We start from the raw sequence: 16319 nt of genomic DNA, 5'->3' as shown, positions 1-16319 counted from the left end.
ACTATTAATATTAATGTAGGTCTAATCAAGTAGTTTCTATTAAAATCTTTGTCTCACAAAATTATTTCCGTTGTGTTCATCTGTAAACCTACCCTCTAGTGTCCAATGTGTGGCGCTGACCTCTAGTTTGAACATTTACATTGAGAAGGCGTCCCTTGTTTTATTTTACTTTTGGCTTACAGCACATTTAAGCGTTACGTCTTTTAACAAGTATCCTTTAAACTTGTAATAGTACCAGCTGTCAGCCATTTTCAGAAACAATGACTGTACTTGATTTGTCTTCCCAATGATTCTATGAAAACTACCCTCACTGAGACCGGAAGTAAAATTGTCTGCCCAGCAGTGGGGGTTCTAGGCCATTTCAATTGGGGGGGGGGCCAAGCTGGGGCCAGTTGTACTGTTAGAGGGGCCAGTTACATTAGACGTCATTGCTGTCATATAGTTTTATTCACTGCATTGCAGGCATTAACAGGCAAAATACCATGTTTACAATCATTAAACAATTTATTTGCATTTCCATTATATTTTTACATTTGCATTACATATTCAATATCAGTCACAGCAACTGTATTCTACGGTTTTTGTGTTTTTTTGCAAAAAGATCAGCAAATTCATCTAGATTCAAGGCCTTTGCCTTCCTTGACTCGATACTTAATACACCTAAATTTCTTAATCTGTCATCTGACATTGTGGACCTGAGATACGTTTTCACCAGCTTTAGTGCAGAAAAACTCTGTTCACAAGAAGCAGTACTAACAGGGATTGAAACAGCTATCTTGCACAGTTTAAAGAGCTCAAAGAAAACTTCTTTATAAGGCTCAATGACTAATGTCAGCTCTACTACACTGGAGGGTCTCTGCATGCCACTCTGTATTTTCCTTTCTAAAATTCTTTTGAAATGATGTAGTTCATGCCCCAAGTCCTCAATATTTGATTCATACATTCTCGCAAATGGAAACAGGGATTTCTCTTTGAGAAACACATCACTTGTAGGGTTTAGAGTTTGGATGCCATTCATTATGTCACAGTTTTTGCTAGAGAACCTTCTGTTAAGCTCACTGAGCATATGATCTAAAACTGGGTAGAAAAGAGTTGTACGAAAACTGCCTTTTTCTCGTTCTGAATCTGACCTCTGACCCATTGTACTGACTACACAGTCTCCATTAAATTGATCTTTTTTGGTCGTTTTGCAGGGGGGTGTATTGCAGTATCACATTGCTCAGCTGTGTTCAACACTTCATTCCATAGATCATCAAAAAAAGACTCATCCCTGTAATCATTCAAAGTTTGAACTAAGGCTTCAACTAAATCAACAACCTTGGACAGGTCAAGTGATGAAGACTTTAGCATATCAGATAGAAATGTTGCTTCTCCAAACACTTTATGAAGTGTAACAAGGCACACAATGAATTGTAAATCTATCTGTGCAAGCAGACCTCGTGCCTCAACAGATCTGTCACTATTGTGTTCTTGGACTATGTCTTGCAGGACTCGCTTAATGGCAGGCAATCTATCAATAATAGTATGTAGAGCCATATATCGACATGCCCAGCGAGTGTCACTTAGTCTCTGAAGCTCTCTAGGTGTACCTGGGTACATCTCTTTTTGTATGCTAAGCCATTTTTGATGCACATATGACCCAGATGTGAAGACATATAGTCTTTCTAGTAAGGAGAAGAACTGTCTTACCTCAGGAACATCTTTGACTGTATCCACTAAAACTAAGTTTAGACAGTGTGCACTGCTGTGGATGTAAAAGGCATGCTTTGCTTGTTCTTTAATGCGTGCCTGGACACCTGAATGCTTGCCACTCATAACTGAAGCACTGTCATATGCTTGGCCTACTAGGTTGTTTTTGTATTCAAGACCATGACTTTCTAATATGTGTATGATTCTGTCAGTAAGCCCTGCTGCATCTAGTCGATCAGCCGATTCAAAGTGGAGAAAGCTCTCATGGACAGCTCCACTGAAATAGTACCTGAGTACTAGAGATATCTGCTCCTTTTTTTTTACGTCTTTCGTTTCGTCTGCCATTATGCTAAAGACCTCACTGTCTTTCACTTCTTCTATAATTTGTGTTCGAACCATGTCTGCCAAACAACTCAGAACCTCATTCTGAATCCCTTTGCTTTTATATTTTGCATTATGAATGGAAGTCAACCTCTTTTTCACAGTTGTGTCATGCTTAGCTATTGTTTCTAGGATTGCCATGAAGTTCCCTTTATTATCTGACTCAGCAGACTCATCGAGTCCTCTTTGTGCAATGTTTTGTGTGGCTGTAACTAGTAGTACTTCTCCTATTGTTTTAATATAGTCCTGATTTTCTTGAACCTGTTTGCTGTGTTTCTTGTTTAGGGCATGTACATCAGAGTCCTCCATCAGAGTTCTTGGGTACATGTTCATCATTGGCTGCACCGGTGGTTCCTCCCGCGATTTGCCGATATCTGCCAAGGAAAAAATATATAATTAAAAGTATGTATTTGGGTAATTTTAGATATACCATTGCCATCGGGCAACTTCTGAAATCCATCTGATATCTATATCACAAGCCCAGTAGCATGTTAAATACGAATTCAGTTCAATCACAAACCGACTCATTTCTATACACCATGTAAACGGACTAATTGGACTGCTTTACAAGTAACCACAGAGTTATTCAACATCACAAACCTGATGGTCCACTGCTTGTGGACGCACGTGGCTCCTCAGTTGGTGTCTCACTCTCAGCCTTTACATCCCCCTCAGCCTCAGTCTCTCCATCTGTCTCACTTTCCTGCTCTACTATACCTTCACTCTCAGTCTCTCCGTCAGACAAGTCTTCCTGCTCTCTCTCTCTCTGCAGGCTCTCTGCTCTCTTGCTCTCTCCACACCTGAAGCATCTGGCTCTGTGTCACTGTCTGCCTCTTTTCTTTGGAAGAAGGACATGATGTCCTTCTTTCTCCATTTTGGTGAGATCTATAGAACAAAAGAAATGGGGACCAAGCTTATTAATTCATTTACTGAAAATACTGACTTGCTAGGTAACTACCCTTTATATCTGACTGTTTAACGTTACAAAAAATGCGTTTACTGAGTGTGGTTTAAGTAAAAACACTCAACACCATGAGTTAGTTGATCATATATTTTATCCTTTTTCATACTGCCACAAAGTAACAAACGGCCAGGTTAAGATTAGCTGATCTAACGTTACACTTCTGTTATGCATTTAATACAAATACAACATATGAACAATTTTAGTCACCTCTATATGTCCTTCGTTGTGCTTTAACTATAATATTCGCGCAGAATTTCTTACAACTTCTGAATAGAAAAAACTTGCAGATGGTACGATAATGTTGTGTTCCGGCTAAAGCAGTCCGTCTAGAAAACGTGTGGGTTACATTAGTGTTCCGCGTTGCCACTGTCTAATAACGGATATAAAAAAAGAACGATAGAAAAAAAATGGTTATGTAAAAAAAAAAATCAGACTCCACATTTAGGGGGATCACAAGTGACAAGCTTGTTGTCACAGTGGCACTGGACCCCCCTGCCCCCCCATCCCCCCCGCGCATGGTGCCCATTGATCAACGTGACTATGTATGAGTGATTGCTATGGATTTGAGTTCAGTGGAGACCTGTTCGTTATCACCACCAGAACTAACACTAAGGACACGAGTTGCGAAGGTGCAGTTTGGATTGTTGTGATTAAGTGTTTCAAACTGACAATTTACAGTCACTCAACTACAGCTGATGTGATCCAGATAACAGGGTGTGCACTGATAAAGTTATGGATGACAACTTGTTTTTCGGTGTGAGTGCACTCTAGTGGCGTAAAACAGTAGTTTAATAACGACCAGCAGTAAATAGGGCAGAGTCGACTTCAGGCCGACAGCGTGTCAGTATATTTGGAATGCTCCTGGTCGGACTGAACTCACTGCTGCTTAAAACTACTCACAACATTTAGACCAGCCGCACTTGCCGGAAGTTCTGTAGGTACTGTGTATTTAAAAATAATTGTACATGGGTTTAAGATACTAGCATTCTGCCAGAAGTTGGCTGAGTTCATTGAAAACTAGTGTAACTATAGTGGAAAGCTAGCTAGCTAAATAAGCGGGTAACGTAAACCCGTCGCTAGAAACAGCATCAGCAACGTCATTTAAAATGGCGCTAAAGATTAAGTTCACTGGGCGGAATATGGTATACTGTATCCACTTAGCATAATTGTTATGATGCAAGTTGAAGTAATGCTAAAACATTAGAAAAGTAGCTATACAGGTTCAATAATATTGTTTTTGTACGCTTTAATGACAGCTAACTACTTAGCTAGCTAGCTGACCACGCACAGTTAGCTAGCACTATCTTGTTAGCCGGCGAGCTACACAACCTTGCAAAAAAAAAAATCGTAAATCATCAGATAGAACCATTTGGCCTGGTTGTTTCTCGCTAACCAGCCAGTTGCTGGTTGGCGAAGCTTGTGCTTGTGGGCGTTTTACCACAAGCGGTGCATCAATGTAGCAGATGTGTTTTACTTCAAAACTAGCTAGACTACAGTAGCAAATAAGTTCTAAGTTTTACTTGTGGGGGCTGGAGTGGTTGGATTTTGTTTTAGCGCTGCGTGTTTACCTTTTGACTGCTCATCTGATGTAGGCTATTATGACGCGTTTGTGTACACGTGTTACATTTACTGAAAGGAGGGTTGCATGTTTGTCAGACCTGGTTTAATTAGTCTAGTCTCTTGTGGGTTAGCGAGCGGGCTGGAAGGCACTTTCGTCTTAACACGCATGACAGGTCTCACACACTTTTCGTCTGACTCGTGTAAACAAACAACATATAGTAGCCATATTCCACAATGCGAGGATAATGTCAGCTATTGAACGTGTATTGAAAATGTACATCACGGCATCTGCTCTGTTGATTTAGTAAGTTACTGATGATCGCTCTCCTTTCAGACTTACCAGAGACCAGTACATCACATCATCATCCCAGGAACATGAAGAGAACCCGACACGACAGCAGCAGCGAGGACTCAGACCATGGAAGTAAGCAGCCTTCAGCACAGGGCAAGCTTCAAACAGGCCTCATTACTTGACAGAAAACTATTGAATACAAATTCAAACGTAGCAATTAAATTCGTTTTGAATATATATGTGTGTATATATAATATATAGTAGGATTTATTTCCTAAATATGAATGTATACTCCATGTTCAGGGAAGAAACAGAAGTATAAGGAGAGAGAGCAGGCCTACTGCCTGAGGAGCAGTGAGAGGCGTGGCCTGGGGACTCTTAGAGAGATGTCTGCAGGTTAGAGGAGCAGGGAGAGATGTCTGCAGGTTAGGGGCAGGGTTCAGACATTCAGTTTCCTGCGAACAACACTCTCCCCAATAAGACATGGTGATTTACACAGTAACAGTTTTAGCATTTATAGGGAAAGGAAGGGTTAATTACCCTTATTAGTTTCAATGCAACTAAATTAGTATGTTCTTTTTTGTCCTCTAAGGTAATTCCACGTCCTGGTCGCAGCAGTCTAAATTGCTCCACAGAAAAAGTCAGGGGACCAAACCCTCAGAGGTACAACCTCTTCCCTCTCTCTCCTTTCTTTCTTTGTCTCTCTGTTTCTCTCCCTCGCGCTGTCTCTCCTCTCTCTGTCTCCTCCTCTCTATCTCCTCCTCTCTATCTCCCTCTGTCTCCCTCTCTCTGTTTCTATGTCTTCCTCAGTTCAGTTATATCACTGATATATATATATCTCGTCTCTCTCCAGCAGCTACCCCCCCCCCCCTTTTCAACTGCAAGTGCTTTATTGGCATGTTAAGATATACAGTTAGGTCCATAAATATTTGGACATTGACACAATTTTCATCATTTTGGCTCTGTATACCACCACAATGGATTTGAAATGAAACAATCAAGATGTGCTTTAAGTGCAGACTTTCAGCTTTAATTTCAGGGTATTTACATCCAAATCAGGTGAACGGTGTAGGAATTACAACACATTTTATATGTGGCCCCCCCCTTTTTAAGGGACCAAAAATAATTGGACAAACTAACATAATCATAAATCTAATTGTCACTTTTAATACTTGGTTGCAAATCCTTTGCAGTCAATGACAGCCTGAAGTCTGGAACCCATAGACATCACCAGACGCTGGGTTTCGTCCCTGGTGATGCTCTGCCAGGCCTCTACTGCAACTGTCTTCAGTTCCTGCTTGTTCTTGGGGCATTTTCCCTTCAGTTTTGTCTTTAGCAAGTGAAATGCATGCTCAATTGGATTTAGGTCAGGTGATTGACTTGGCCATTGCAGAACATTCCACTTCTTTGCCTTAAAAAACTCTGGTTGCTTTTGCAGTATGCTTCGGGTCATTGTCCATCTGCACTGTGAAGCGCCGTCCTATGAGTTCTGAAGCATTTGGCTGAATCTGAGCAGATAATATTGCCAGAAACACTTCAGAATTCATCCTACTGCTTTTGTCAGCAGTCACATCATCGATAAATACAAGGGAACCAGTTCCATTGGCAGCCATACATGCCCATGCCATAACACTACCTCCACCATGCTTCACTGATGAGGTGGTATGCTTTGGATCATGAGCAGTTCCTTCCCTTCTCCATACTCTTCTCTTCCCATCATTCTGGTACAAGTTGATCTTGGTCTCATCTGTCCATAGGATGTTGTTCCAGAACTGTACAGGGTCTTTTAGATGTTTTTTGGCAAACTCTAATCTGGTCTTCCTGTTTTTGAGACTCACCAATGGTTTACAATGTAAACCATTGGTGAGTTCACCACAAGATGTAAACTTTACATCTTGTGGTGAACCCTCTGTATTTACTCTGGTGAAGTCTTCTCTTAATTTTTGACTTTGACACAGATACGCCTACCTCCTGGAGAGTGTTCTTGATCTGGCCAACTGTTGTGAAGGGGTTTTTCTTCACCAGGGAAAGAATTCTTCTGTCATCCACCACAGTTGTTTTCCGTGGTCTTCCGGGTCTTTTGGTGTTGCTGAGCTCACCAGTGCGTTCTTTCTTTTTAAGAATGTACCAAACTGTTGATTTGGCCACACCTAATGTTTTTGCTATCTCTCTGATAGGTTTGTTTAGATTTTTCAGCCTAACGATGGCTTGCTTCACTGATGGTGACAGCTCTTTGGACTTCATATTGAGAGTTGACAGCAACAGATTCCAAACACAAATACCATACTTGAAATGAACTCTAGACCTTTTATCTGCTCCTTGTCAATGAAATAACGAACTCCCATGAGGGAATAACATACACCTGGCCATGGAACAGCTGAGCAGCCAATTGTCCAATTACTTTTGGTCCCTTAAAAAGGGGGGGGCCACATATAAAATGTGTTGTAATTCCTACACCGTTCACCTGATTTGGATGTAAATACCCTGAAATTAAAGCTGAAAGTCTGCACTTAAAGCACATCTTGATTGTTTCATTTCAAATCCATTGTGGTGGTATACAGAGCCAAAATGATGAAAATTGTGTCAATGTCCAAATATTTATGGACCTAACTGTATTTCAAATATTGCCAAAACAAACAGACTGTACACAGTATACATATAGTAGATATGACACAAATACAAACATGCATGTACTTATACATACACATGGTCATTGCAGGTTCCTACATACTTTTCTTCCAAAACTATTAACAATGTAAATAATTGTATTTTTTTCTTTCTTTCTCCATTTGATCATCATTTTGGTGAAGTATGTTTAAATTTTTCTGTGAAGGTCACATTTGGTTAGGAAGCTAACCAAAGGCCTCTCCCTGTGATTAGACTGACCACAGCCTCTCCTCCCTGAGTGCTAGGTCTGCCTGTGATGGCCTCTACGGCCAGGCTGTGCTCACTGTGTCAGTACATAGTTAATGTCTTCTTTATGTTTTGATCAGACACAGTGGTCAGGTAGTCTTCCATTTGTTTACTGTCTGTACACAATGCAGTGTCGAAATAGCATTCTAGTTTGTTCTGTATTTTTCCTTTAGTTTTCTCGTCATTTGGTTTGGCCAAATTGACTGAGTGCTGTCCTGAGGTGTGGTGGAGTTGCTGTGTGAACTGACCCTCTGGACCAGCTGGCACTTTTATCTCTGTTCCTCTTGGCAGTTCAGGGCTTGGTGTTGGTAGAACTGGGGGTCACTTTAACAAATAATGACGTTAACATTTTATTGCTCTTTTTGAATGTTGATTAGAAGTGGGGATTGGCCTACTTCAGGCCAATTGAAGAGATGTTTTTAGTTTTCCTGTGGACTCTGAGGTGTTTAACCTGTTTACGCTCCTGTTTCGCTCGCGAGACAAAAATGCTGCCTCCCCCTTCCTCAGTTACGACGCACTAAATTCTAAAAAATATATTTTTTAGACGCTACACATGTTATACATCGTTGGAAAGCTACGATTCTTGTGCTTCCATTGAAATAAACCAATTCAAGATCAAGTCGCAATAGCAAGCAAAGTCAACGTCTTTTTCCGGTGAACATTCCTTCAACAATGCCAAAGAAAAAAGTTGTACTCACCCTAAGTTGTTCAAATAGGTCCAGGTGTGCAAATCATGCCATCAAAACTTGATCTGCGTAAGTCCCAAGGGTTCAAAGTATCTAACCATGTAAAGTAATTCGTCCAAATACAATGTTTTACGTTCATGAATAGCCATTATCCTTTGTTTCATTATGCAAGTTAGCCGACGGAAGAAACAACTTGTTCACATAAAAGTGTTATTTTCTCAGATTTATCAACGGAGTATTTACAAAATGAAGGTCTCAAAATGTCCGTTGAACCCTCCCCTTTTGATTGACACCTTGTTCGACCCAATAGGAGCTTCCATGCCCCGTTGACAGCCCTCTAAAGCCAACTAGGTCTGTGCGTCCTGCCCCCCCCCCGCCCCCCCCCCCCACACTCGTTCTAAACAAATTTCTCGAACTGGCTTCGACTGGCTCTGAAATTAGCTCGTTAGCCTTGTAGCTGACAGCTAGCTGAAAATGCCAATACCTCATTTGTATGCGTCTGTGGAGCCTTCAAAATAACAGTCGATTGCGCAATATGGTTGACAGAATCAGTGTTCTTTGTGCGCCAATCCTTGGAATCAGATAAAGCACTCCAATGTGTTCATGCTTCAGTTTTTGTGTTTCAGTATTACTAATTAGGGATTTAGCTATTATATATGATAGTTCTAAGTACCACCTTTCATTAGAGATAACAATTATGAAAAATAATACCTTTTTATTTGACCTTGACCTTGGTTACAAAGGGTCATTTTGGAGTCTCCAAAAGACCCTTTTAGAAAATTCCTGGATGTACTCTTATAAAAACATGTGTCAAATATGAATATATTGTGGTATTATGTTTGACTTTTGATTTGAATTGGGTAAGGCTTCAACCTGTGGTCCAATTTAGTCTTCCAGATAATACCTACCACCTCTAGGCCTATTCAGGCCTCTGTTTTCAAAACAAAATCTAGGCGGAAATAGAAATTTTCACTTTCCTTGTGTTCAAGCTTCTATTACTCAACACTAGAAGGACTGACAGGGGTCCTGACAACAGGGGACATAACTTCAGAGTGTCAGCTTTCAAAAGAGATCATTTACATGCATGTACTCCAAATGGTTCAAGAACAGCTTCCAATTTACTTTGGGTATGCTGTTTAGGCGTTTTCAGGCAAATTTAACAGGAACATGAAAAGGTTAAAGAGTTTTGATGGGGTGTGTCAAACTCTTGGTGTGTTACTGGAGCCCACACTTCTGCTATAGTGCAATTGGTTCTATTATTAATTCGATTATTTTCAACCGTGTTTTAATTCTTAAATTAAAGTCTTCTGACTTTGTCTTTAACCTAATTTACAGCCACGTAAATGGTAAATTTACATCCAAATAATGTGTTTGTCCTATGACAGTGGATCCCAGTGAGAAAGTAAATCTTCTTGACCTTTGGATCTTTTCATCAGAAAAGGGCTGACAGAATGACTGTAGTTGGTCCAGGAGTTTTTGTATTAGACAGAAGTCTCTCTCTGTCTCTCTCCTTTCCTCTCTCTCTCTGTGTCTCTCTCGTGTGACACAATGCTGGATGTTCCTCTTGGTGACTCTGTCCTCTGGCCCCATGGTGCAGGTGTTCAGGACAGACTTGATCACAGCCATGAAGCTGCATGACTCGTGCCAGCTGGCCCCAGAGGAGTTCTATGTGCTGGCGGACCCCTGGAGGCAGCAGTGGGAGAAGGGGGTGCAGGTGCCGGTCTCCCCCCAGTCCATCCCCCAGCCCGTCGCACGGTACGGCAGCACAGACCCGCTCCCTCCGCCTCTCATACTCCCCTTCTGGTTATTGTTAACAGGTCACCAGGCTAAACAATCCTAGTAAGATATCATTCTTATCATGCTTTAAACGCTGTACTATGCAGTTGCAATGATATTGTAGTTAAGATATGGTTATTTTGCACTGTGCCCGGTCAAATACAGACTGTCCCTTGACTGACCATTGAAATACTGTTAGGATGAGGAACTTTTTGATCCTTGATTTTTTGGGGGGCTGAACATCGCCAATGCACTGCTTAAAGCGCGTGCTCATCGTTCTGTAAATGATCCCTGAGGCCCGTGCTCCTCCAGGCTGGCAGCGGACCAGGGGACGGAGGCCAGGTTCACCCGGCCCAAGAGCCGTCTCCGCTCGCCAGGCTGCCCGGCGCTGGGCTACGTGGACGTCCTGGCGCTGGCGGAGGGGACGTGTCGCTACGACCTGAACGAGCAGGACGTGGCCTGGCTGCACATCGTCAACCAGGAGTTCTGTCGGATGGGTAAGAACCCCCCCCCCCCCCCCTCCATCTAGACCCTCCTCATGACACATCCAGCCCCCGCTGTTCCAGTGTAGGGACGCCAGCGCTAAACGTGTCGTTGCCGTAGGGATGACAGTGTGAACGTGTTTGCTGCTGTAGGGATGCCAGTGCTGGACGAGATCACCATGGAGAGGGTCATGGAGGAGTTTGAGCGCCGTTGCTATGACAACATGAGCCTCACCATGAAGACGGAGGAGGGCCTGGGCATCGAGTACGACGAGGACGTGGTGTGCGACGTGTGCCAGTCTCCTGACGGGGAGGACAACAACGAGATGGTCTTCTGTGACAAGTGCAACATCTGCGTGCACCAGGTAGGCAGTTTGTTAACCCTCACCATGACCAGGCGGGTTTGGATTTTTCGTGTGTTTGTGGGTTTGTTTATGTTTTGGTGTGGTTAAGGTGTGTGTGTGTGTGTGTGCTAACTGGCCCTGGTCCCCTGGCAGGCGTGCTATGGCATCCAGAAGGTTCCGGCTGGGAGCTGGCTGTGTCGGAGCTGTGCCCTCGGCCTCCAACCCCGGTGCCAGCTGTGCCCCCGGGAGGGCGGCGCCATGAAACCCACCCGGAGTGGAACCAAGTGGGTTCATGTCAGCTGTGCTTTGTGGATCCCAGAGGTGAGCCACCCCTGACCCCTGACGGTCCCTGAGGTGTGACCCCTGACCCGTCTGGTTCTCCCACAGTAGCGGAGGGATGACTCCAGACACCTTCCAAACGTTACCTAACGTCTGTTTCTGCAGGTGAGCATTGGGAACCCAGAGAAGATGGAGCCCATAACCAATATATCCCAGATCCCCAGTAGCCGCTGGGCGCTGCTGTGCTGCCTGTGTAAGAAGAGCACCGGCGCGTGCATACAGGTGCTCAGGAGCCCCACACACCGACACTAGAAACTCTAGGAATGTGTTCATTGTGCAGACATTGTCGTATATCACAATAAAATGTCACAACAACAAAAAAACACGACACATGATTCATGTCTTCCTATTGGATTCACACTGACTCTATTTTCACCTCCCCCTCAGTGCTCAGCCAAGAACTGCCGGACCGCATTCCACGTGACGTGTGGCCTTCACAACCGCCTGGAGATGAACACCATCTTGACCGAGGAGGACGAGGTGAAGTTCAAGTCCTACTGCCCCGAGCACTCTGGCCTGGAGGGCAAGTCCAGGGAGGACAACCGGGCGGAGGAGAGTGAGGGGGCCAGAGAGAAGCGGAGGAGGAGGAGGGGGAGAATGAAAGAGGAGCAGGAGGAGCAGCGGGCTCCCCCCGGCCCCCCCCCCGGAGGCCTCAACATCCAGCAGCAACAGGAGGAGGAGCAGCGGGTCAGCCTGCGCCGGTTGAAGCTGCAGCAGCTGGAGGAGGACTTCTACCAGTGCGTGGACGTGGGGGAGGTGGCCCAGTGCCTGGCCGTGGCCCAGCAGGCCGTGGACTTTGTGTTCCAGTACTGGAAGCTGAAGCGGCGGGCCGGCTTCAACCAGCCGCTGCTCCGGCCCCGGCAGGAGGAGGAGGAGAGCCTGGCGCGCTGCCAGCACGCCGTCCTGCTCAGGAGGCTGCAGCTCTTCACGCACCTGCGCCAGGACCTGGAGAGGGTAGGTCCCCCCGCCGCAGCCCCCTGCCTCGCCCCCCTGCCCCCCCCCGCCCCCTTAACCTGCCCCGCCCACCCAACCTGCCCCGCCCACCCAACCTGCCCCAACCCCTCACCCTGCCCCGCCCCCCCTTTTCGCCCCAAACTGCCCCCCTGCCCCACGCCGTCATCCTGCCCACGGCACGCCCCCCCTGGGAGCAGGTGCTTGGTGCTGTAGCATCAGGGAGGAGGAGGAGCTTAAACTCATGGAGAGCAGACAGACAGGAGAATGAACCTATGATGCAGATCTGTAAAGGAATGCTACCAATAAACCCGCAGTATAGTTCAACATTCCTGGCTGCTATCTTGTCTGATGCTGGTTAGGGAATACGTTGTGACGTTAATCTGCTTCCAGGAGCACGCTGCACGGCTACACTGGTGCATGTCAACTTCCAGTTCCTCATAAATAGGAAGTAAACGTCTGTGGTTGTATATGCATGCACACATGGAGAGGAGCAGTACAGACAGACTCGGAAGCAGAACTCAGCAAATACCCCTTTTTCACTTGTCAAATGAGCAGGTTTTGAGAATTGTGTATGCTAACCTTTTAAAGAGTAACCTAAAGGCAGGGTAGGCAATTTTGTTGAGAAGCACTTTTTGTCATATTTGCTGAAATAAACTGCACATCCTGATAGCAACCAATACAACTCAAGGATTGACAGTAAAATTAAATCAATCCGATATCTGTGGGACTGTAATAAACACGACTCATTAAGGTTGGACTGGCACTAATGATTGGATGGCATTCGGACCAAATGCAATGATGGGACGGGCTACTTATCTGTCTACCTATCTTCTGGCAGTAGTCAGGGGGCATTTTTGTGTTTTGGGGCAGTGGATTTGAAGGTAGGGGGTGGGATATTGTAGTTTGATTCATTTCAAGCTGAAGCAAAAATTGCCTATCCTGCCATAACTTTCAATTCTGAGTTAAAGGTAAAGCACAGCTGGACTCAGTGGCTCTCAAAGTGGTTAGGGTTAGCCGTGGAGTCTGCCACCCATAGCCAGGGAATCAAAGTGAAGTCCATGCCTAACAGTGTCTATGATTAAGGTTAGTAACCGTATTAAGGTTAGTAACTGTCTATGGTTAAGGTTAGTAACCGTATTAAGGTTAGTAACCGTATTAAGGTTAGTAACTGTCTATGGTTAAGGTTGGTAACCGTATGAAGGTTAGTAAGTGTCTATGGTTAAGGTTGGTAACCGTATTAAGGTTAGTAAGTGTCTATGATTAAGGTTGGTAACCGTATTAAGGTTAGTAAGTGTCTATGGTTAAGGTTAGTAACCGTATTAAGGTTAGTAACCGTGTATGTTTAAGGTTAGTAACGGTGTATGGTTAAGGTTAGTAACCGTATTAAGGTTAGTAACGGTGTATGTTTAAGGTTAGTAACGGTGTGTAACCTGCAGGTGCGTAACCTGACCTACATGGTGACGCGGAGGGAGAAGATGAAGCGAGCGCTGCTGCGTGTTCAGGAGCAGGTCCTCCAGCAGCAGCTCCGACAGCTGGACCAGCAGCAGCTGACTGGTGAGTGGCCTGACCCCCGCTCTCTCCTGCCTGCCCTGGAACCAAGAGGTCCTGGCCTTCATGAACACTTAACCAAACCTAACTGTTGGAATGATGTCTCGTTTTGGTCAGGTGATGCGTCCACCAAGGCCTCAGAGGAGAGGATGCCTCTTGAGTCAGGTGTTAGGTCTGCTCGCGGCACCGCGGCCACGCGCGGCTCAAGAAGGAAGGAGCGGGGGAAGGCGGGACACAGGAGGAGTCCAGTCCAGGTGCCAACCAATCAGAGAGGGAGGGAGGATCAGCACACGCCGGTCAAGGAAGAGGAAAGCCACACCAGACTGGAGCGTCCTGATGAGGTCCGCTCTCCCCGAGTGCAGCCTTCTGGGGCCCGAGGCAGCGTCTGGGTGGGAGGCCTGTACCCAGACTTGCAGCAGCGGAGGGTCAGCGTGGTGCTGACCAGACTGAGGCCAGATGCCGAGCAGCACATGGAGCAGAGGAGGAGGAGCGGACGCAGGGAAAGGTCCCTCCTCCAGACCAGAACCAGACTGGGGACCTGTGATAGAAACTCCTCTGCAGAGGACAGTCCTGGTGACTGCAGACCATCCACTCAGCCGATGTCAGCACCCAGCAAGCCCCCAGGGGGCCAGAGGAAGGAGCCCTGCGCTCGCGCCAACGGTCTGCTCTCTGCAGCCGTGGGCAGCCATCTGAAAAACTGGGGGAAGTTTCGAATCCCCAGGAGGAGTGAGAGAGCGTCGGAGGTGTTGGAGACGCCCCCCCAGCCCAGCAAAGTCCCCTCCAGGCCTGCTTGCAGCCCCAGGGAGCCCTCCTACCCCAGGACGAGGCTACGGACCGGGACTGAGGGCAGCCTCCCTGGGGCGGAGCCGTGCGTGAGGAGGTGTCACTCTCACCAGCTGCGGGGAGACTCCGCCCTTGCCCGGCGCTACTGCGCTGACATCATCCGCCAGGGCGTTCTGGCCTCTTGATAAAACATTTAAAAAAAGGGTAGAACACTTGAAAGTGAGGCTGGGTAAGGGGTAGTGGATAAAGCTTAACTAGCTGGTAGTGTCTTATTTTGTGTTAGTGAAGATCAATATATGTATATTTTTTGTAACATTTGTCATTGTGATTCTTTATATTTTCTTCATAAAAGTCTAGTTGAGAAGGCTTGATTATGCCACTCACAAGCTATTACAGAGTTAAGACTATCGCTTGGGTACATAAACTGAGTATATTTTTTTCAAAGCTAAATTATACAATTGCAGTCGTCAATTGTTTGCAGTATGTGTGTCCTGGAATCAAGTGTTAATGAGAATTATTTCAGCGGTATTCTGGGATGGATGAATACACAATCTAATTGTGTCCTATAGTTTGTATACAGGAAGTCCTAGTCACATCAACACCCTTCACCTCTACAGCCCAGAACCTCAACTGAAGGAGGTTGAAATAATGTGCCTAGCTTTTATTTGAAGCCCTTTGCACTAAGAGTATGGCACCGAATTGTCAGATACTTTTTTTTTTTTTTACACTGAATCAGTTTTCTTGCTGCTGTACAGTTATGCAAAGTAATTTAGTTTTGTCACAAATAAAAATGGAAACCTTTCAAGCAGTGCCATTTCTCCCTTTTGTAATGAATCATCGCTTACAGCCCATTGGTCAAGAGGAATGACATCATATAAATACTTCATGCAGATGTTTACTTTTATTGCATGATTCAACAGTTAGGAAGGCCTGCACAAAAGGGCATCAGCACTGCAAACATACAAGAGCTGTATGGTATTTACAATAGATGCTTAACTATTCCCACTTATACAGTATGTACATATTAGTCTCTGGTTACTATGACAGTAGTTACAATACCCCTAATCATACACTTCAGCTCTACTAATTACAGTGCTCACAAAAAAAACATTCACTCATCCCATAATCACTGCAAGGATCCACACACAGCATGTGCAGACCAGCACCGCAGGAAATCTGATCTCACGTTCATTACAGGTCCCAAAAAAATAAAAAGGTGCAATTTTAAACAGACTTCTCTGAACTCCTCATGGTTAAAGTCTTTAAACGTGACTCAACTGAAACGAGAACACAAGCCAAATGCTGGAACATCAAGCCTCATAACATCTCGTCCAGACTGGGTAAAACCAAACATCCCTCAAAATATAAAAAAATACAATAAAAGAAGGATCTAGTACTCAGTTCCTCACAGGAAGGGTGCTGTAGTAGTGGGCGTGCAGCCCCGCCCCATCAGGACCAGGGACCCAGGGTCCACGCCAGCAGGACCAGGGACCCAGGGTCCACACCAGCCCCTCCCCATCAGGACCAGGGACCCAGGGTCCACGCCCAGCCCCTCCCCATCAGGACCAGGGACCCAGGGTCCACGCCCAGCCCCTCCCCAGCAGGACC

General features: G+C 45.3%; 2 protein-coding genes across 10 annotated transcripts; one reads left to right on the top strand and one right to left on the bottom strand.

Annotated features, from left to right (window-relative positions):
- Positions 1 to 54: 54 nt before the first annotated feature.
- Positions 55 to 4399, bottom strand: LOC134027155 (zinc finger MYM-type protein 1-like). 3 transcript variants are annotated; one of them, XM_062470343.1, is made up of 3 exons: positions 3242 to 4399; positions 2671 to 2955; positions 55 to 2424 (listed from the first exon to the last, which is right to left on the bottom strand). In XM_062470343.1, exon 3 carries the CDS (start codon positions 2404 to 2406, stop codon positions 1150 to 1152), a length of 1257 nt encoding a protein of 418 aa, XP_062326327.1. In that variant the 5' UTR covers positions 2407 to 2424; positions 2671 to 2955; positions 3242 to 4399; the 3' UTR covers positions 55 to 1149. The 3 variants fall into 3 exon arrangements, with proteins under 3 accessions (XP_062326327.1, XP_062326326.1, XP_062326328.1); XM_062470342.1 differs by having other exon boundaries at positions 55 to 2444; positions 2671 to 4399; XM_062470344.1 differs by having other exon boundaries at positions 55 to 2409; positions 2671 to 4399.
- Positions 3823 to 15519, top strand: jade1 (jade family PHD finger 1). 7 transcript variants are annotated; one of them, XM_062470338.1, is made up of 12 exons: positions 3823 to 3968; positions 4929 to 5018; positions 5190 to 5282; positions 5479 to 5549; positions 10083 to 10240; positions 10574 to 10758; positions 10897 to 11108; positions 11241 to 11408; positions 11532 to 11648; positions 11814 to 12380; positions 13817 to 13934; positions 14046 to 15519. In XM_062470338.1, exons 2-12 carry the CDS (start codon positions 4970 to 4972, stop codon positions 14894 to 14896), a joined length of 2589 nt encoding a protein of 862 aa, XP_062326322.1. In that variant the 5' UTR covers positions 3823 to 3968; positions 4929 to 4969; the 3' UTR covers positions 14897 to 15519. The 7 variants fall into 7 exon arrangements, with proteins under 7 accessions (XP_062326322.1, XP_062326324.1, XP_062326321.1 ...); XM_062470337.1 differs by having other exon boundaries at positions 3829 to 3972; XM_062470334.1 differs by lacking the exon at positions 3823 to 3968 and adding an exon at positions 4696 to 4767.
- The last annotated feature ends 800 nt before the right edge of the window (positions 15520 to 16319 follow it).

This window comes from Osmerus eperlanus, chromosome 9 (genome assembly GCF_963692335.1).
Source record: "Osmerus eperlanus chromosome 9, fOsmEpe2.1, whole genome shotgun sequence".
NCBI lineage: Eukaryota > Metazoa > Chordata > Actinopteri > Osmeriformes > Osmeridae > Osmerus > Osmerus eperlanus.
The sequence above is the reverse complement of the archived record's forward strand: the minus strand, read 5'-3'. Positions and strand labels throughout refer to the sequence as shown.

Bases quoted from the DNA above. Each gene is read 5' to 3' on its own strand.
- LOC134027155 (XM_062470342.1), bottom strand. From the start codon at position 2,406: ATGATGAACATGTACCCAAGAACTCTGATGGAGGACTCTGATGTACAT.
- jade1 (XM_062470334.1), top strand. The intron at 5,019-5,189 runs GTAAGCAGCCTT...CTCCATGTTCAG, and splicing joins CGAGGACTCAGACCATGGAA to GGAAGAAACAGAAGTATAAG. The intron at 11,109-11,240 runs GTAGGCAGTTTG...GTCCCCTGGCAG, and splicing joins GCAACATCTGCGTGCACCAG to GCGTGCTATGGCATCCAGAA.